General features: G+C 33.6%; 1 protein-coding gene across 11 annotated transcripts in view; it reads right to left on the minus strand.

The window, feature by feature from the left end:
* DMD (dystrophin) overlaps positions 1 to 22,427 on the minus strand; it is a 1,138,094-nt gene that overhangs the window by 652,497 nt on the left and 463,170 nt on the right. For all 11 annotated transcript variants that reach the window (XM_075097793.1, XM_075097785.1, XM_075097765.1 and 8 more), the window contains 4 exons: positions 21,005 to 21,142; positions 19,042 to 19,194; positions 17,939 to 18,121; positions 4,279 to 4,473 (listed from right to left, as the gene is read on the minus strand). In XM_075097793.1, the coding sequence (XP_074953894.1) occupies positions 4,279 to 4,473; positions 17,939 to 18,121; positions 19,042 to 19,194; positions 21,005 to 21,142 (669 nt within the window). The remainder of the gene's footprint in view (positions 1 to 4,278; positions 4,474 to 17,938; positions 18,122 to 19,041; positions 19,195 to 21,004; positions 21,143 to 22,427) is intronic.

Genomic DNA, 22,427 nt, shown 5'->3' on the forward strand with positions numbered 1-22,427 from the left:
GCGTCCAGGCATGTTTTGAATGTCTCCAGGGAAGGAGGCTCCACAACCTCCCTGGGCAGCCTGTGCCCCTGCTCTGGCACCCTCACAGGGAAGGAGTTTTTTCTCATATTGAGGTGGAACTTCCTGTGTTCCAACTTGTGCCCATTGCCCTGTGTGCTATCGTTGGGCACTACTGCGAAGAGCCTTGTTACAGTATTTCATGTTTTTTGTACTAACACGAAAACCAGTAACAGCACAGTTGTTAGTAATCATGAATGGCTGGAAAAATCCCCCAAATGATTTATAATTTTAAAATCTGTATAGAACTATGAGTTACAATAGCAAGTATAGACAATGTTGGTTTAATAAACTATTTTGAAAGGGCATTCTGGCTGCCAGAATCACAGATGTGTAATGTTTACAGTAAATTCCCTGTATCCTGACTTAAGACACAGTAGAACGCTACAAAAAAAGTACTCTCTGTGTCAACAGATGAAAGAAAAGAATTACCAAAGAAAGGGAAAAAGCAAAAAAATAACCAGACCATGAAAATAGCCTTATTTAAAAAACAACACCAGCAAACAACACAATTTTTCATGAAAAAAATAAAGAACATACTGGAAATACACAAAAGATGAACTAGAAAAAGAACTCTTAGAGCAATTATGCAAGAAGTTACATATATAAGAAACCTCTTTCTCAAAGAGCCAGATGGCTTTCCATATTAAAACTATTACATCATAGAAAAATATAATAGCAAAATGTATAATCATATTCTACAATATAATACAATGCTCCTGCTAATACTAAGAAGATTAAAGAAAAAAAAAAAGAAAAATAAATACCTGATATGTATGGGCCCTACTACAGGTTTGCAGCATTAATCGTACAAAGGAATTAGCCTCAGAAAACAAGTTTTGAATTCATAGTTAATATAATTAGAAATGACCAAGAACAGCTATGCCATGACTCTGACAGTGATCCTTAACATAAAATTCTACTAAACACTTTCTCACCTGTGGCTATAAATCCAAATAGGATTTGTATTTGGACTACCTAGATTCCAGGTAGATTGTTTCTTTTGAGCACACCCATTTTTGCTATGTGTTAGCAAACAGAAATATGTGTTGGTTTTAATTCTCAAGTTAATAAATTTACTTATTTCAGTGGGTGCATCTCCCACCAAATAATCTGGAGCTTGAACAAGGCAAGTGGCTTGCATGAGATAATCACCACACAGGAAAAATCTTTCTTAGTATGAGCAATATAACCTGATTTTCTAAAGCCAGATTAAGTTCAATATATGCAAATTTATACATTCATATAATGTTCAGGAAGTATTTGGAACATCCATTGCAAGTAAGTATAATTAGCTGAAATCTGAAGGCATTTTATCCCTACATTTGATCGTGTAATGAAATCCATTGTAATTACAACCAATTCTATATGGGGAAGTCAAAGATTATGAACTCCTTCAATATGAACATCATCACTAGCAGACAGAAGTAACATGTTGTTTGTGCTTATAACCAAATGTATCGTATTTTGAAAGGATATAATTAAGTCCAATTTAGTAACCCTTCAGTCTATGAACTGTTATTTTCCATACCATCAGCTGAAGTTTTATCTTTAGCAGAACTGTAATATTTAAATGTTTTGTTAAATACTCTGCGTAAGTGCAGTGAAGAACAAAACCAGAGGTACTGTATGTCCTAGTAGTTAGAAGAGTTTGCAATAAGCTAGTGGAAACATTGCAGTTGCTGATTTTATGAGATAAAGAGACAAGGCCTGGTTTCTCTGTCTGATTTTTCCACTTCCTAAAACTTGAAATGAAGAGAACACCATTCCTGTGAGATGGTTTTAGCAGATTTACTAAATGTGATTATAACACCCTTATAATTAACTATATGTTAGAAGTTGTAAGATTTTACTGCAGAAAGTCTTATTTTGCTATTTTACATTCCTTTGATATAAAAAGTCAGTCCTAGAATTATCTACGACAATTAATAAAAGGCATTTTTAATTTGTATTCTATATTTGTTCTATGGGATAATGAGCAATCAGGTTTAAGTCTTACAATACATGTTTACTTTGGAGAAAAGTGTTCAAAGCAGTTACCACTGAAAGATTCTTGTAAATAAATGTATTTTTCCTTTTAAGGATTAATTAAAACGGGTTCTTTCTGAATGAGAGTGAAAAAAAAAAATCACAAACTCCCTTTTAAAACACAGAGCTATTCATGACAGTTCTGTAATTGGATTCATGCAAATCTGTCATGGATAAAAATCAACTACAATTTAATTTCAAACCTTTCCCAACCAGCTGCTGAACAATTTATGCACTACTTTTCTATTTTTACTGCAGGATAATGACAATGATGAATGCTTTTCCTTGGAAATAAATATTCATTAAGCAAGCTCAGATCAAACCTATACCCCTCCAAAAGCCCACAAATGTGCAAGATCCATTTGCCTCTTCTAAGAGATTTATTTGGGAGAAAGATGGAACTGTGCCAACAAATGCATCTCATAACAATTTAATAGTTCAGTTAAATTAAACCTATGGCAATACTTACTTGTAACTTCAGCAATCGATATTATTAAAGTTGGTGTCAGCTCTGATAATACCAAATATATGTGGGTGAACAACAGATTAGTTATGGATATAAATCAGATAAAGATACCCCAAATATAAAGCATTAAGTAGCACTAAAAAGAAGTCAACTGCCAGTAAACCGCTTGAGGTAGGTCACTGTTTTTCCATCCAATCAAGTAATGAACAGAAATTCATAGACAAGGACCAAGTGGTAGCTCATTAGCCAAGATTTACATGGTCTACGGCTTTTTTTCTGTTTTTGTGCAGAACAATCATTCTATAAAAAGGGATTGTTTAAAACAAAGAGTGACAATAATTGGCATGTTGTGTGCTTCAATACTCAGAACCACTTTAATCTACTGGTACTAAATCAGAAGCGGTAAAAGGAACAGCCTACTTTTATTTCACACAGTCCTATTATCAGTTATATGCTTCCTTTGCTCCAACACTTCAGTGCTATGCTTCGCTAGACATACTATACTGCCTTGCTAGGAAGCTGAAAACACCCTAATTTTCAAGCGCTAATAAAGAGTAGCTATGTGTGTGGGGGTATACAGGTGCCTAAAATGTACGAGAGCTATACATGTATAAGAATTATAAATAGATGGGATTTTATAGAAGCTATTAACAGCATATGGATGTGGTTTTGTTACATTTCCTCTGTTGAGGAAAGAGAGAAATGGGCTCCCACAGAGGACAATTCAGAGCACCTAGCCAGAGCCACTGCCCTGGTTCTCCCTCTAAGCTTCTATCTTACAGCTGACTGTAGGCAAATTCCAGCCTTTTTACGCTGTTTCCTTTTGGTAAAACCTTTCCTTCCCCAAAATAATCACAGAAAAATGGAAATGTGGTCTTCATGCTGGATGACAATTTGAAACTACTGTAATTATATACAGCACTTTAGTATGATTTTTTTTACAAGGCTTTCCTCACACAAACGTTATTCTGCAAAAGCTGATAACTCCTTCATCTACTTAAGCTTACAACTCTAATCTTATTCTCTTCTTATGAAAATTCTGTGCTTGAAAAATACCACCAATTTCAAAGCGTTTCACTGCTGCAAGTGATGAAGAAACAAGACAGTAATATTTAGTCATATCGATAATATTGAATTAGCTTTTTCTTAACTACTACTAGACAATGTTTTCTGTTTAGTTAACTGAACTGTAATAATTGTACAGAGTACAACCCCACTCAGACTTCAAGTTTTTTTGGTCTAGCATGGATTTGAACAACTGCATTTTACATGTTTTAGTCACTGTTTTATTAAAAAATATTTTAAAATCAAACACTAAAATAAAGTTGCCAAGATTGGGTGTGGATAGGATTACTTACCAATTACTTCAAATTACAAACACAGAAACAAAACTTTATCCACAAATTCACAACTTTAAATATATAACTGTCCCTCTCCATCCTTTCTCTCCCATTCAGGGACATACTTTGCAGATACCAGAATGCTCTTGTCTTCCAAATACAGGGGGAACAGGTTAAAAAAAAAGAAACCCTTCAGTGGTCTTATATTTTGCAACAATGTGCCTTCATATATAAATATTCATATATATAAAAATACATCACAGAGATGCGCTGAACACTTGTAAGAAAGAAAGAAAGGTGTCTCTGAGAGTGAGAGCAGGCTGCCAATATACAGAAGCTCCCAAAATAACAGAAATTTACAGTTGTAAGACAAGCTTTCTATCTTACCTTGAGACACTCTTCTTGTTTGAAGAGATCCTCACACTCCTTAGCCCGCAGAACAGGAGAATTAAGGCGCTCTTCTACTTCAGACAAGGCTTGCAGAAGGCGAAGGATCTCTGCCAGGTATGTAGAAGGCACATGAGTGGTTTCCACAGTCATAGTTTCAGTCACCACAAAAGGTGTATCTTCATGAACTGTTTGCTAGTATAGATATACAACAGAATGCTTCCTTTAGTTTCTTAACACTACACAAACTTAAAACTTAATGCAATTTCCAGTTCACAAGCTAGAAATAATTAAAAATCATTTCTAAGGAAAAATGCAGGAAATATTTGAGGTTTCTGTCATAGATCACTCACACTCCACTAGGCTGTTTGAAATACTGAAATTAATGCATGTAAAAGTGTACAAACTTTTTTTCCTCGTACTCTCCAAAGAAATGAAGATAGGAAATGAAAAAGTACTCTGATTATGGCATTACTGAGATTTTAATGCTAGCCCTTTCATTTTAAATCATCACACCTCCTTAAGAATCTGTCCCTCACTATAGAAATTCCATGCATGCAAGGCCTAAAATACTAAATTATTTCAAGGTGTCAGGTAAAATAATGACTCAGGTAATAGACAAAATTTCTTAAATGTCATGCAACACAAAACAACTAGGTCAACAGCACTTTCAACACTATACTAAAATCTTTCTTCTTAAACTAGGAAGTACAATCTGGAATTTTGTGATTTGAAAGGTCTTTAATGCATTCATGTTTCTAAAAGAAATACTAGCAACACTCCTCTTCAGGAAATTATTTTTCCTTTTAATCTGGACAAATATGAAATAGACACCCTATTCCGAAAGCACATGCATACACCAAGTGTAAAGAAATCCCAGAATATTTTGGTTCCAAGAAAATAGATACTTGGTCTGTGGCATTTGGAAAGATACTGACATATAAGGTGAGAAATTAATAACTGTTTATATAAATTCTCTAAATTTCTCATTTGATGTGTTTATGCCTCATAGATAAAAAGTAATACCAAAAATGTGCTTTAGAGCAGGGACAACTGTGATTACTTCTTTTAACTAACGTCCAAATACATGATCACCTACATCTTCATTGGAAAGGCAAAAATTAGAAGATATTAATGATTTGTGACTTCATAGGCATAAGTTATTATTTATTTGTTTTGTCACAGCAAATAGGATACCTAGTATGGGACGAAGACCCATTGTGTTTGATGTCTGCCTTCTCAAAAATATAAACTACTTATTGAGGACCTCAAAGAAATTTTTTAAGCAATTGCTGGTAAACTGTCTTTCAAAAATAATATTATTTAGATGCCCTAGTCCTAATACAGATAATAATGGATTTTGGAGCCATACATGTGAAAAACAGTGGCTCAACAGTCTTGAAGGAAACAGTATCGTTAGTTAGCTACACAACATGTGAAAGGAAACAAATGTAAACACTATCTTGCACATACTACTTTAGCAAGGTGTCTTATTTTAATTTGTCTCTTTGCCCTGTCTGTCTTTTCATGACATGTTTCTCTCCTCAGTTACTGGGCTGAGTTATCTGGTTCTTCAATTTTCTTTAGAGTCTTAAAATATGCATATACACTTTTCTCATTAAATTACTTTCTCATCACATCTGCTAACAGAAACCTCTATCACTGCTATAATTTTTATTATTTAAAATATATCTGCTTAAAAAAATTCTGTTTTCCCCCCATGTGTTTCATGAATCTCATGCTCTGCAAAAAATAAGAGTTTACCCTAGCAAACCTAAAGAAAAAGTTGCCCTAGTTGATTAGAAAATGGGAGATTCACAACAGGCCACTGAGACATGCAGCAATGTATTTTCATTCCTCAAGACTACACTGTGACACTTCTACATGTAGCAAAGAACTTCAGACCCATATGAAGAACATTTTAACTACAATTCTATTTCTCTTTTTGACTGAAAAGACAGAATATTTATATTCACAGTAATGAAAAGCGCATGCTGGCTCTGCAAGAGTATTCACTTGAAATGAGGTCACATGAATATGTAAAATGACACACAAAATATAATCAGTTTTTATAATTTTATTAGTTTAATTTTTTCCACCCAAATTTAGGCTAATAACTATGTATAAATGTACACATAAAACCAAGTATACATGTATACATAAAATAAAGTCTGTGCCTTCTTGCTCTGAACAATACCTGAAACAAGAAAAAGTCAAGCAGAAATCGGATGTATGAGCACTAGTTATGTGTGATGAAGTGGCCAAGTGGAAATCCGATGTGTGAGCACTATGCTCACAGCATAGCATGCTTAATTATTTATAGTAGCGCCAAAATTGAGTAGCTTTGAAACACTGCTACAAAGAACTTGCACAAAAGCACTCTTCAAGGCAAAATTAATTAAAACCTGAAGACAGTACTGAACCTTGTATGACATACCTGGTTTGTAATCCCTCAAAATATGTGTAACATTCAATTAGCATCAATGTGAATGAGATGTATGCAATCATATATTCCTACTGCCCTTTACAGAAAACTTTACATTCATATTTCTCGCAGCTGGACAATTACTCATATAGTCTGACAGGAAACCTGACTCAGAAGATTTCTTGTTCAAGCAAACCATGAATGTTTACATTACTAGTTGAACTGTAAAGTACTACAAACAGATAAGTAAATAAATGGACTGATATTTGAAAGTAGAGGCCTACCAGAGCCTGCCTTTGTATTTGACAACATTATTTAATACCTTATGCTAAAAAAAAGGGTAACAATCCAAATTAATTATTTTCTGAATACTATTTAAATAAAAGAGTTGGAAATTTGGTACAACTTTAAAAATCAAGGATTAAATTTCTTTGCCTTTAGTGGGTTGTTCAATAGGTCACAGGTGTTTCTTTCCTTCTATCTTTCCCTCATTGACAGTAGCATAACATAACCCAAGGCAGAAGTTGGCATCTTTACTAACGATAAGCATAACATAACATAACATAACATAACGATAGGCATGTCAGAATTGACAATTTTAATCAGCAAAGACAGGGAAAAATTTTTGGCTTGTCCCTGTGTTCACTGGAATTGCTATATTGTAGAAGATACAATGGGTAGAGTCCTTCCCTCTATTCTGGACAAGCATCTTTACATGAAATGCACAGCTGAAAATGAATTATATACTAACACTGTAATGAGAATTTTTTTTTTTTTTTAACAAAAAGGAGATTGTAGCAAATGGGAAACACTACTATTAAAAATAATATTCATTCAATAAAGATATATGTAATTGTTAATGCTGAAATGGTTCATCAGAAGCAGGGAAGGTTAACGTTTTGTAAGGATTAAAAATAAATACGAAAATGGAAACTCATTTTAGATAATCACTCAAGAATGGTTTTGAATAAGCTGAATCTGACAAAGTGGCAGAATATATTAGATAGTTACTTGAAAATATTCAGAACCAAATAATATTGCAAATAATACTTAGTAAAAAGAAACTATTTAGAATGATGGGGAAATGCTGGTGTAAATGGCCAATTCCTATATTGTTATTTCTGCAAACTACATTTTTATTGATATTAATTTATTTTGTGTTTTTACTTTATTAGCGATATGCTGATGTACAAATTATTTCTAGCATCTGAAAAAACACCTTCTTTTGGATAAATCTTAACATTTCATACACTCCTTTTCACCCAGCATTATCAGCACTAGAATAGTAAATTGAATTTTCGTCCCCATCATTACATATTTTTAATATAAGGGGTTGGATCTTTACATAGACATGACTATCTACACATGACAAACTGGTTTTATTGATAGTTAAGTCCTAGCAGGTGCACCACAAAGACAAGAAATACATCCATGAACTGGCACTGGCCCTTACAGAGAAGACCAATAAGCAAACAAGGCAGCAAACAAAACCAACCAACCAAAAAAAAAAACCCAACAAAAAAAGGACAGCAGGAATAATGCAGGTTTTGCTTACAAAAATCAAACATCCCCCCCCCCAAAGTATCTGTGGAGGTTTTTGCCTACATCTGGAACAGTATTACCTGATGGCGTCAGAGCTAACCGGCCTTCAAGAATGCTGTTAATTTCCTTTTAACACGGCAAAACTCAGTGTTAAATCATTTCACCCATCTTAGCATACACATTTCCTTTCCTTTTTCTTTCCTCTCTCTGCAGAGGGAACAATCGCAACACCACTTTTATTGTTCAAGAGTTTATACCCAGAAAGCCTCCAACCTTTTTGTTAGGCCTTGACGACTCTTCCATTTTTGGTCCCTTTCCCACTGGAGGCCTCCAAACTCATAGCGGCCTTAATGCACTGTGCTTTTGAGCTAACAATGTCACACAAACAAAATATGTGGGAGGAGTAAAGTGGCAAAACACACCTATTGGCACTACTATACCATGACACTGCTTCTAGCAGCATCCTGATGAGAAATTCAGGAAAAACAGAGTGACAGGTGCTTCCTCCTGAAGTGTACTAATGCTTTACAAGCTGTAAGATATATGAGAGTGTAAAAAGTCAGTCATTATGGAGGAATAAATGTAGGTGTGCTGATAAAAAAAAGCAGCAGCAAGCAGACACCTTCTGGACAAAGGCAGACATGCCTCAAAGAGGTCGATAAACTTTGGGACAGTTTATTGCTTTCTAGAGCAAACTGTAAACTACATGATATTTGCTAGCCCAAGGTTAGCATTAATACGTCAAATAAAGAAATAAAACCATAAAAGTATGATCAAATGCTGCCAGAGATCAATAAAACCGCTTTCAAGTACATAGTTACATGCAATGAAGTTTTTATTCAACCCTTCCTATGCCAAGTGTGAGAGTGATGACGTCAGCTAAAAATAAATTCTGTGTCTATAGTATTGCTAGCGCATCTTACCTGTAAGTGGGTATATACATAGAAGCTAGATCAAAATTATACCAATAACATGAAACTTTCATTGTGAGATTGGATGGCCTTAGTCAATCACAAAAAATGTTATCAGTACAAAAAGAAGCATCTCTTTCAAGTACAAGGACCTAAATCCTCACTACAGGATTAAAAATTTATAAAATGCTTATGTAATTCCATGAAGGCAAGGACTTAAAGGACACTTGGTAGCATTTAAATCTATTTAAATAATATTTTTAAAGTCATATTTTCAAGTATGAATGTAAATATTTTCTCATGTATGTGATTTTTCTACTTATGTCTGAGTGCAGTCCACAAAAGCCTGCATGTCACAATACTTAAAACATGTTTTAATTATTGTATCTGACTTTATTGGTGACCTATAAAAAATTGAAACTTTAAAAATACAGGTGATTCTTTTCAGCACTGTTCTTGGACAGAGATTGCTTTATGTACTTCACTGCTAAGATATACCTTACTGGTTGAGAAATGCTGCATTAACTGTTTTTATTCTATGATAAGAAGAATCTATTTTATCTATATATAAAATGGAAAAAAAAACCCTAGTTGAAATATTCATAATAATAACATTAGTTAGAAAACATTTCAGTAAATTTTACATGCTAGGAATAGCAATAAAAAACTGCAGGATTCGATTTTGAAAATCATCAACCGACAAGCATAGACCAGTGTGAACTTAATTCCACTGTCTTATTTTTGACCTCCACGACTCAATTGAATTGCAAAGGTTTTCTCCATAGGAAAAGGTCTGTTCCCTGTACTTGCAGGCTTAAGTTATGGGACATCTCCCAAAACCTCGGATAGCCATGCAACACTCTAATGAAGTCTGTACGGTCGATTGGATAGATACCTGTGGCTGCACGGCTTAAAACTTGGATGAATACTTATTCCACCCCTAGTTTTTCTTCTTTTTCCCTTCAATTGTGATATTTTCACATTTAGATAAGAAAAAAAGAAATATACAGAGAAAAGCTATGACAATTAGTTTTGAACATTAAACCCGGAGTAATTCATCATACTGGTTCTATTCATAGTTGCATAGTTGTAACTTTGGTCTCCCTCCCTCCCGCCCTCCCTCCCTCCCTCCCTCCCTCCTTTCCTTCCTTCCTCTCTTTTTTCATTTTTTTACCCACAAGAGGTGAATACATAGTTTAAAAACTGTTACAAAGCATTTTGGTGCTGCAGCCCATCCTCTGTGCTCTGCACATCTTCATACATTCAGAGCCCTCCAAGATTTTAAACACGCTGGGTCAAGTGGTAAAAGGAACAGCTTTGGCAATCTCTTTTCCTTTTTTGGTTGCTTAACAGTGCTTTTGTTTTATTCTGGCTTAGATAATTGTCTCCAGGTATGGACATTCACACAAATAAGAGAATAACACGACTAGTCTTTATTTAATTTATAAATTTACAAATTGGAAATTCTAGCTGTTCTGCTATTACCTTTAAACCTGACAATTCCCATTGGTATCTATTTGTTAAGAAAAGATCAAAAAAAATTCATTTAAGCTATGATGAGACTGGGACATAAGACTCTCATATGCTGTACTGTGTGTGATATCAACCAGCTTTTTCAGAAAATAATAATAAAAAAAGAACACTGTGTATCTTATGCCATAGCTGCCGTGTTACCATGTCCTGAAAAAAACCAAAATTTGGTAGCATTACGGCATAATTGGCTAATTGGAACTACTGGCATTTAGAAAATGTCTCTTGTTTTAAATAAATTATGTATATATGTTAATTAATTCTGAAAAAGATGGCATATCTCAACCTTCATAACTGCAGTAGTCCAAAAATGGACAAGTAAAAGGAAATTTATCTGTCTTTGTCATGTGACTTTGAACAGATATTTGTAAAATTATTAAGGGGATTTATTAAAAACATAAAGACTATACCTCATAACTATTCAACAAACACTGCTCAGGCCTTCTACAGTCACTGGCATTTTGGAGGGGGAAGGTAAGCCTTTAACTACCAGTGAGTCAAAAGAGATACCCATTCTCAGTATTAGAAATCAGTAAAAAAGCAAATATTTAGGTTCCCATGTTACATTTGGGACTGACAAAAATCAGAACACATTGCAAAATCTATATCCTAAGCTGCTTTTCAACACATATTTAAAAATGTTATTTAGAATTTTATAAGGGTTTACCTGGAAAACACTTTTGTAATTGATTTATATGTGTTACCTTCCAGTAGACAAAATGGATTTGAAAGTTTTTATATGCTAACTACAGAATACATAAATCCATAGAGTCATTAACCATTTCTTGTATTAATCTTGTAATATTTTTCACAGCTGAAAAAATACATGCAGATATTACAAAGGGACTGTCATACTTAAGAAAGTATCTAGTTGATGCTTTAGAAGATTAAAGTCTTCTATACAGTCCTATGTCCTTGTAACTGTGATGTCCAGTTGTGACAGTGTCTATTGATTCTGTTAAACCAACTTTACATACGTACTCAAATTCACCTGCGCAGCAGGAAGTACCCGAAAGAATGGAAGGGATTATTTTTTACTCAAAATAGAATTTGAAAATTGTGTTTCTTGGACAGCAGTAAGCTACAGAGAAGAAACAGCGTATGTAGTGGCAGAACAAACTTATACATAGTATGCTGGAAGGCAGCCTTCTTAGGATCAGACTTTGGTCAATGCCAATTTACCTAATGGCTGATTTATTAAGACTGCAAAAGTACTGTAATCTCAGACAGCATTTATGCATGAAGATTTAGGGCTGTCTTGAATAATCATATGTGTAACTCTACTGACTGATCACCAAGGAGCTTATTAATGTTAAATAAGTTAAGTCTTGTTTCCATCTCAACCGTACAGTGAACACTAAGAAAAGCCTGTGGTGTGGCTAAGACTACATTCTTATAACTGCTTCATATAATTTAAACACAGCATCCTAAATCGGCCTCATCCAAGTTGCAGCAAGAGTTTTCATTCCTAGGTGATGAGGTAAAGACCCTGAGTTTCACTTTTAAACTAGAGAATGTAATTCAGATCACTGCACTAAGTTATAACGGATAATGAAAAATGGCAGAGAAAAACCTTTTCTGTAAACTTCTGTCACCTACAAGACAGGATTTTTTAACTTCACCCAATTAAAATACTGCAGATTTGCAGTGATGATAGTGAATACTGTACAGAATTACTAAGGAAATACGGGAGAAGATAAATACGCTCCAGGGGGAAGAATGCAAAATACCGTAGTAAACTGGTCCACTTTTACAGAAGAAGGCTATAGACGGTCTTCACTTAAATTACCACAACACTGTATGCATTAATTCTAGACACAGAGAAGGTAAAGTGCATTTTAAAATGCATCTATGAAACTAGCTGCTCTTCAGCTACACCAAAGACAATATTCATCTTCAGTGTACTTCCCATAGCTTTATTATCTTAAATTAGAAATAAAACTAAAGTATTTGGAATACAATTAAATTATTTGGAATAAATTTCCTAATAGTAATTTCCAGGTTGATGGGTGCTAAAAAATGGGTGCAAATATTCAGCTGTGATTCTCTTCCCAAAGATTCTTATTCATCCTCAGCCCTTTTGCAGACCACAGTCAAAAAAGCCCAGCCTTTAGCTGTGCTGTGTAAAGCTATTTGTTTCAAAAGCTGCCACTGTAAATGTCAGAAAAGTTAAATGGTGTCACAGGATCACCTCTGTCCTGTCCTTAAGAGACCCAAAGCACACAGGCGAAAGAGATACTAATCAATCACTGTATAGTTCTTTTCTTTTGTCCAATTGGTATTTTCCTATTTTGTTTTTCTAATGCCTTTTCTTTCATTTGTCCTCCCTCCCACTCATCATAGGACTAATGAAGAATTAGTCTTCTCCTTCTTCTTCGAACCATTACTTGGTTATTTACTCAAAGAAATATTTAAGCAAGGATAAGAGAAAAACCCACTTCATTCCAATGCTGCTGGTTGCGAAAACTGTGGAAAACAAAGATCAAAAACAATGGTAGCACATTAGCCCTGAAGTACCCATGTTATTTAGATACAGACAGATAATTAGGACACCAAGTCCTGTGTTTATCTAACTGTGACAGATATATTTCAATTAATGTTTTTTATTTTAGAAAGTATCTTTATATATAAACATATTTTAACAGATTAAAAAAAAGTTTACATTTCATTAAATGAACTAAATAGAGCTCCACAGGGAAATAATAACTGAAAACTGCAAGATGCCCTTAAAAGATTGAACTTAAACGCACTCTTGAATTTCAGATGTAAACTTGATCAGTCCTTAATGTGGTTCCAGAAGTTGGTTATATACGCTCTCACCTCAAGTGATCATCCAGTTAGGGGGCAGGTATTTTAGATTTCTAAATGCTTTATAGAATCTTAAACAGAACAATGACTTTTAATAGGAAAAATTAAGCTAATGGTATTTATTTTCATAGTAAGTACTAAGAGTACTGGTATTTTATCCGTATTGCACATAACTAGATATCAGACTAAATCACTTACCTTATAGAAATAAATACATGTTCTGTATAGCTATTTTCCTTATTCATTCCTGTTCAATGCATAGTCTAGGTGGTATGAAAAAGACAGTCTCTCCTGACATTTATCATTTGACAAACTTTATTGTTTTTCCCAGTATGGCCAAAATCCAGGCCCAAATATTTCAGTAGTAAAATGACCATAAATTTCAATAGAATGTTTGTGTATGTCACCAATGAAATTACTGAAATGACTTAGGTGAGCCTATTTTTTTGCTTAAATATACATCAAGAGGTACATAATTTGACAGCTGTTAATAGGTTGAAGAACAATGTTCTTCCTGTCATAAAAATACTCTGGCTTACTATTTACAGCATAGTTCAGCATATGTGATGGCAGAAAGAATATTGGATAGCTTGATAAATATGGTAATAGGACATATGAAATAAGAATTTATAGTGTAGGTTGTGCACCTGCGTTCATGTAGAAAATGTTTTCTCATGATAAAGGCCTTCAGTACTTTCTACACACAGAGTAATTTCAGTCAGCTCAATAAAATCTAAACTGAACCATGACATAAACATGCTCATAGACTGCTGAAATGAAAGCATTAAAAAAAGGTCTATAAAACAGGCATTAATTAAAGCTAATTTAAATAAATGTAATCAATATATCAATAACTGATTTTGATCCTGATTGGAATTAAATTATCTGAATCTAGCATTTCTCTGCAACAGGTAACTATTTTCTTTACATTTGAACGGTGGCATAAACTGTTGCAGAAAAATAGTAACTGGAAGATTTAGGTATAGACTGTAGCAAAGGGGACTGATAGCTTTCCTGAAAATACTGTGCGACTGCCAAGGCTTAACGATTTTAGACTCTGCAGACATAATCTAGAAATAAATGTCCCTTGACCTCTCTAATGCTACATCTTTTATTGAAACTTTTTGTTAAAAAAACTCAAACCTGTAATTGCATACTGCTTTAGGATTAAACTTCAGTGCTTTGTTTTTGAAGAGTATCTTAAGCTTCCATGAATTTCAATCATAATTTTAAAACATGATGGTAAAATCTTCTACTCTTTAATAAGTTATTCAGGTTGCACAAATGAAGTTACTACCAACTGATTTCAAATGGAAATTTTTAGCAGAAATTAAGTAGAATACTAAACTTCTCTTAACACAGGGAGCTGAAATCTGCCCCACCGAAAAACTGAATTTGCTGCCCACTGTTTATTTTGCCACATAGGAATAAAGACGCTGGGTGGGAGCAGAAACTTGTAAGACAACATGAACTCCAAAACCTATTTCCCACTCAGTGTCATTTTAGGTTTTGTGCAGTTGTATTTATGTATTTGTGTACCATGTTTAATCTGTTATTACAATAAACCCACCTTTTTCCCTATAGAATGTCACACATCACACTCTGACAATTTTCACATAAAGAGATGACCACTATACCAGACTGACTAATGCCTCAAAATTGGCATTAAACAGAACACACAGTGTTTGAGGTAATATAACTACATCATACCTTATTATTAAAAGTGGCAACAGAAAATTCTGTTTTACATATCTGGATATATCTACACACCCATATATATTTGTCAGCTAGTTGCTGGATATTTACTGCTGTGTTTTTTGTGAGACAATCAGACTTTTATGAGAATCTGCCACACTAGAAAGAATCAATTCTTATATGTTCACAGATCCTACATCCTTCTGACAGGTCTTCCCAAAAGATATGGGGGAAAAGTAAAATTCAGGGAAGCATGATTATTCTAATTTACCTTTTTGATATCAGAAAGATATTAGCTCCAACAAAGGTAATAAACACAAGTCTGTCATTAAGCCACATAACTGAAGGTCTTCTTCAGTGCTGTCGAGTTGTTTATTTAATGAATCATAATGATTGGCAAGATATACAGTACAACTAAATCCTCGTTTATTTATAAAAACAAATTTCAAATGTTAAATAAGCCTGCTATTGAATACATCATCAGTTATAAATAAAAATGTAGCAGTTTTCTATTTCTTTTGCTTTAAAAATAAAATTCTTTTTGTTTTTTTATCATATGGCTTTATTCAGTTGGTGGTTAACATAGAAAATCTCTGAAAGTTGTTTTTGCTGGTATATGCATGTGTTCAAGTGAATAGTTTGAATTTTCATTGATCTTTTCTATTGTAAAGTCTTGCACAAACAGTTAATCCTCACAACATCCCTGTGAGGTAGGTATTTAGGCTGTATTAGAAAAAAAGAAGACTGGAGGAATTCACTGATTCAGCAAAGCCAAACCTCAGACTGTAACAAGGCAGTTGTACTTCTCACTCTGATTTGAGTCAGGAAAACATACTGCCTCACACCGGTTTCAGTATCTTCTGTAAAACTTCTAGAATATTTCATATTAATATCACCTTGGTCATTGTCAAAAGAAAAAGGTATTTTTCATGAGAAATGAGAAGGATACATTAATTATCCTGTACACATGTAAATTTCGTTGACTAATATTCTCATTCCCCAGAGAAATACTAACAAGTACCCTTTCTGCATGAAATATTTGAGAATATTTAAAAATGTAACCACTACAAGAATATAAATGTATTATATAAATAATAAATTTTAACAATAAAAATACATGTAATTGTTACATGGCTTTAAAATGTCAATAACTGTATTCCGTTGACTAATTCAAAAGCATATGTGCTGCTGTATCTACCTTACATATTTTAAAGAAAAATACGCTAACATATAGTTTTATTGATTTGCTAGTAAAATTTCGTAATGGATATACTCATCCTCTGTCATGGTAGGTGGTGGGTGATATAAAAAACACATTGGCAGCAGAATGTCTTTATATAAATTGCATGCACATCCTTATTTCTTACTTAACAAAGGAATATATACATTCATTATAAGAAAAGACTCATTTACAAGATAAAGTAAAGCCTGCTTTAGCTCCATGCCAATATAAAAGATTTGCAACTGATTATATCCATCAAGTTTAATATAAACCATAGTATTCTGAAAAGAGCAATCAAATGTAACAAGATTTAATAACCTACAAACCAAAGTTAATGTTTCTTTGATTGTTTACGTTAACTGTATAGCTATCCCTATTATTATTTTTATATATACATTATGTAACTTAATAGTAGAAAACTTAAAAGTACACAATGCACAGTACATTAAATAGAGGACTGTATTGACCAAAAGGTTAAACATTATTGCTGACTTTTGGAACTCTTTTTTTTTTAAAACATAGTCAACCATACATTGATTAGAAATAATAGTTCTTGCATTTAAATTTTAATTATCCTGTCAGTATCCCCTCTGCAATCTAAGTGCATCTAAAATATAAATAAATACAATTATATTTTTCTGGAACACCCCTTTACCACTAGCAGTTTTAAGATTACAAAAAAGCACATAATGCAACAACTTTCTTGAGAGAAAATCTTCTATTTCTTCATACAAAATCAATATCCCAGATGACAATGAGCAGAGTAGTAGGCATGGCAAGGAAAAACTGCATTGTAAATGCAAAAGCAATCTCTGGCAACCCTCCAAATGGGTAATACCCATACCTATTTTGGTCATAAACCTGGAATAGTGACAGTTTTTTTCTGTTTTATTTATCCACTTATTGCAGCATGTATAAACCAGTAAAAAAAGTTATATTTTACAAATAACTAAACAACTCAAAATCAGATGACACAAAGTTGGTTCATAAAATTATGTTTTCATGCTGTCAAATTTAAAAGTACACTTCCTTGCAAAAACTTCTTTGAGAATTCAAGCATTAGAAGAAAAGACCATGTATATATAGTCTCACAAGATGTTTTTAATCTCTTGCTAAAGTGGGTATAACATGTTATGGACAAATAAAAAAACAATTAAAATTGGCATGGGATGGGTAGTTTGAAAAAGACAATTTTTCTGATTTACACGTTCACTGAACAAACTACATGCATGGCAAAGTGACTTTTAAAACTGGAAAATGTTATGGAAAAACAATGAGGCAACAGAAATAAACACAAATTTTTCATTGCTGAGTTTTTTTATAATTGGCTGCTTTGACCTAAGGGCAATTTTAAGACCAAACCAGAGAACTATTGTATTAGAATATAAAGATTCCCCCACTTGCAGACAATAGGGTTTTTCTTATTAATATCTGAAGAGTTGACACTGACCCTGAAGCTCTCATTGTTAGTAGGATGCTGTTAGTAGTAGCAGTTGCAAACATATGGGTTTGCCAGTAACAACTCACAATTTGTGCATAGTTGAGTCTTCGAAACTGAGCAAATTTGCTCTCAAAATCTCGCCAGCGCTTGCTGAGCTGTATCAGGGTTGGCTCCACTGCTTTTGCAGCCCCATCCTTAGACAAGCGTTCAGCCTGCCTGTGCACCGCATTCAGATCTTCCTTCTTCTTCTCCAATTCTCCATCAATCTCCTAGTGAGCAAAACCAATACAGGGCCCAGGACAGTTAGCTAACTAGATCAATCAACTTAAAAGTATCAAAATACTTCTGTCAGAAATTCCATTTCTTTTTATTGTTACAATTAAAATTTACAGCTATTTCATGTCTTATTTCACATTTAAACAAAATAAAAATAACTGAAATTGAAGAACCTTCGTGGAGATCAGCTGTAGAGATACTGACATCTAGTAGACACTGAAAACTAGCTAGGAAAGGCCAACAGTTTCCAGTTCCAGATTCTTGCTAGTACACTGTGATGGGCAATTGGAGAAATTATTTTCTCAATAAGGGTCAGCATATTCAGGACAAAGTGTTTGGACTGCTTACAAATACATTATTTGACTCTATCATATATCACAACTCCTATTTTACTCTGTGGAAAACTCAACAGAGAATGAAGCAAAGAAAGACGATGCAAAATAAACTAGGAAAATCTTTGACAGTATGTAAATAAATCTATAGAGTTTGACAGTGACATATGAATATGTTCGGATGAAAATGAATGTGCTAACATGAGATAGAGGTCATCCATATATCGGTAAGTCATTTGTTTATCTGGAACAAAGATACATAAAATCAATTACAATTTTTACTAGGAAACATTTTATGCTTCTTAATACATTGCACACTTTCCATATTATCAACAAAAAAATTTATTTCGTCTGTTTCAAATTATTTATGTAACATTCTGTATAACAAACAAATACAAGGTACAGTACAACAAAACAATGTCAGTTTCAACACAGATAATTACGGTTTACTATCAATAGAAATAAAGAACTGAACTGATAATTTTATCTACCTATTTGAAAATTTGTTGCATTTGCTGTCTGTTAAATTGATAAACTATCACTCAAAAAGTTCTACCATTGCCATCCCAAAACAACATTACCTTTAGCTTCTGCTCATCTTTGTGGTCTGGTAGACTGGCTAACTTTTTCTCAATGTCATCCAGCCATGTCATTAGGTCATCAGCCTGCCTCTTGTACTGATACCATTGATGAGAAATCTCTAAAGCCTTTTTTCTTCTTTGAGATCTCAAGTCCTGTTCACAGTGCAGACATTATTAGAATATGAATTAAAGGCTTATAAAATATGAACTGGTATGTGTGCACACTGAAAAGAAAAAAGTGCACAAGGCCGCTATTTGTTTTAATTAAAGGTTGATATTTACATCCAGTAGGTAAGTATCTGAACACACATATTTTCATAAATTTAGCAGATTCTTTTTCCTCTTAAAGGAGGTTACCTAATATAGGGTTGTTCGCGTGTTGAATAAACCACTGAAACGGTCACCAATATTCAGAGAAGTAAAGACTCTTACATAAGTTGCAATACTTTATATGAAATGCTTCTGCTCAGAACACTTACTGGACAGATTGAAACATAGCCCACTTAGTATCTAGCCATAAGTGGGCTTCCCGCATTTTGTGGTGTCCTGTGAAATTCTAAACTGCATGCAAACTATGACCCTACACAAAAAAAAATAATCTCAATGTAGAACTGCATGCAAAGAAAGGTTTCCTTTTCCAAAATTAAATACCATTTACATAACAAATGTCTTGTGCTTGTGGATTTGCTTTATAAAAATATTAAAACTTCTCTTTAACAGATTAAAAAATGTTATTTTATTTCATACAAACATTATTAAATATACTCCATTTGCATTGGCTTTAACTGCTTAACTTTGCTTATACAGAATTAAAAAAATATTTTCACTATTAGAACTTCTTAATTAGAAGTCAATTAAAAAATTACTGTTACATTCTATATAAAAATACTCGGATGAATCTACCTCAACCATTCTTGAATTTTATTTGACAAGGTTGAATGCCTTAACTGAGTCACCCAAAGGAAAATCAATCACTTTATGCCATAAAAACAGCCAGTAAGGATCTGGTCAATAGCATAGTTCCAGAAACACTTTTCTTGTTACTCCTCCATAAAAATTATTAATTACTTCCATTTAACTTGGAACAGTCAAAGACACACCGAATAGATTTCAAGTTTCTTTTAAATGTGGACGAAATAATGGTATATTCCAGCTATTCTTTTCTTGAATTTACACAGGTCTGCAGAACTGTAAAAGTTAGAATGAAAACCACAGGCAAGGAATGGTGCTGCTTGAAAATAGGTAACAATAAAACGTTACCATGCCATGTTTCCCAGGCCAAGAACAATTTAATGAAAATTTTCAAAAGAAAGAAAAATTATTCTTGCCAATAAGATGAAAAATTCTTCTATAATAGCCAGAACCTACAGCTCCAAGTAAGTGACCAAGGTGACTTTCTAACTCTAAGATTCTTTCTTTCCTTACTTTTAATTTTCCCTGGAAAGACAACACTGCCAATTATGATTATTAGCTTGTCCAAATAGGTCTCAGTGTGGATGTTTCTAGGAACAGTGTTATACAGTTATACCTCCAGGAGTGTGGTAACACAGATTTTTGACATGTGACTTTGGTTCTCAGTCTCTTAGCTGCTACCTCGATATATACACATATAAGTTTGAGGGAACTGATCCTAAGTAAGGTCTTGACTGCTGTTGGAGAGACATAAAACATGCATAATACATTAAAGAAATGAATTATTATTAGAGAAGTCATTGTAGTCCAACTGGCAATCACATGGTTGTAACACTTAGGACAAAAACAGTACTTGTTAAACTGGAGATTTAAAATGTCTTTTCCAAGGCATCAAGAGAAGTATATAAGAAAATATATACTTATATCCCAATACTTTTAAATTACTCATCTCTAAATAGTAATGAGGATTTATTTAATTTAACAGAACAATGCCCTGAAATGAAGAAAAAATGATTTTAGTAGCATGTGCTTATAATTGTAGCTCCTATACCTTGAGAGCATTATGTTTAGTCTGCAATAGCTGCTGTTTTGTCTTTATTTCCTCCCGTTTTCTCTCATCTGTGATTCTCTTTTGAAGCGTGTTGCCCCTTTGCAGCAATTCTTTCACTCTGCTCTCATCATCTTCACTCTGATTAAAAAAAAAAAAGTAATGAGTATAATGGGCATTGTAATCTGGTTATTACTAAAGTACTAGGAGATACAGACATATAAAAACTACACTTCCTTTGCTAAGGTAATAATCTAACAAGTACTTGCAGTTCTATACGGAAGACCAGATAACTTTAACTTGCTTCCTACAACACACGTAGACACTTGAGGGGTACAGGTAAAAGAGCACTTGAAAGCCTACAGATGTTTGATACTAGATTTTACACAGCATCTAGGAAAACAGGATGAAAACATTACAGGCAGAAAGGTAAAATATATTTTACTTTACAACAAAAAGAATAGAAATATCTAAAATACTCTAAATCTGTCAGTAGTCGCTGAAATTGCCAGTATGCTAAGAGGCCATGTAATTCCTGACCGTTTCATGTATCATCACAATGCAAAACCACTATTCTGGCAGGGAAAGTGATACCACTAAATACTTTTTCCACAGAAGCTGCATCTATGCCACAGCTTCTGGGAGTCTCTTTCTTGAACCACACTAAACTTTTTATGTAAAGAAAGGGAACAAAATATGTTCAGGTAGTGGCAACTACCCTGTCAAACTTGATTCACTTAAAATTTACCACTGCAGTACATACTGTCTTAAACTTTAATTTCCTTGCATTTAAAAAAAAAAAGGTCCTGTAAAGATTCCTTTCAGCTTTGATATAGAATTGTTATCTTTAATTAATTCCTTAAAAGGAAAAGAATATTGCTTGCAAAGAAATATATCTTTGATCTTGCTGAAGATTAACAAAGAAAGGGTCCTAAAGATGAATCTCTGTTATTGCCCAGCCAAGAAATGTCATCCCTCTGAAAATTACTCTGGAGAAAACACACCACAGGGGCAACAATAGCAAAGCACACCAGTATTTTACTCATGGCTTTTTTCCTCCTAACATGCAATAATGTCTTTACTATTTGCAATGAGCAAACAATAGTAATAAAGCTTATCACAGCCACAAAGCTATTTTCAATAAAAGGTCAAATCAGATCTGTTAAGAACTAGTTGGCAAGTGGCAATTCTTTCAATGATCATTGCCTATCATCTGTTTTTAGTAAATGCCTTTTTTTACTATATTTCCCATTTAGATACATCATTCTGAGTTTTCTTGGTCTTTACACTGCTACAGAGATTTTAATATTCATTCCTTATTGGGTAATATTGCTGGTACTATTATAGGACCCGTAGATAATATTCTTGTTTTGCTTAATGTTTTCACAAGGGTCAAAAAAAGGTTTTCTTATAAACTACCAACTAA

Source organism: Phalacrocorax aristotelis, chromosome 1 (genome assembly GCF_949628215.1).
Source record: "Phalacrocorax aristotelis chromosome 1, bGulAri2.1, whole genome shotgun sequence".
Classification (NCBI taxonomy): domain Eukaryota; kingdom Metazoa; phylum Chordata; class Aves; order Suliformes; family Phalacrocoracidae; genus Phalacrocorax; species Phalacrocorax aristotelis.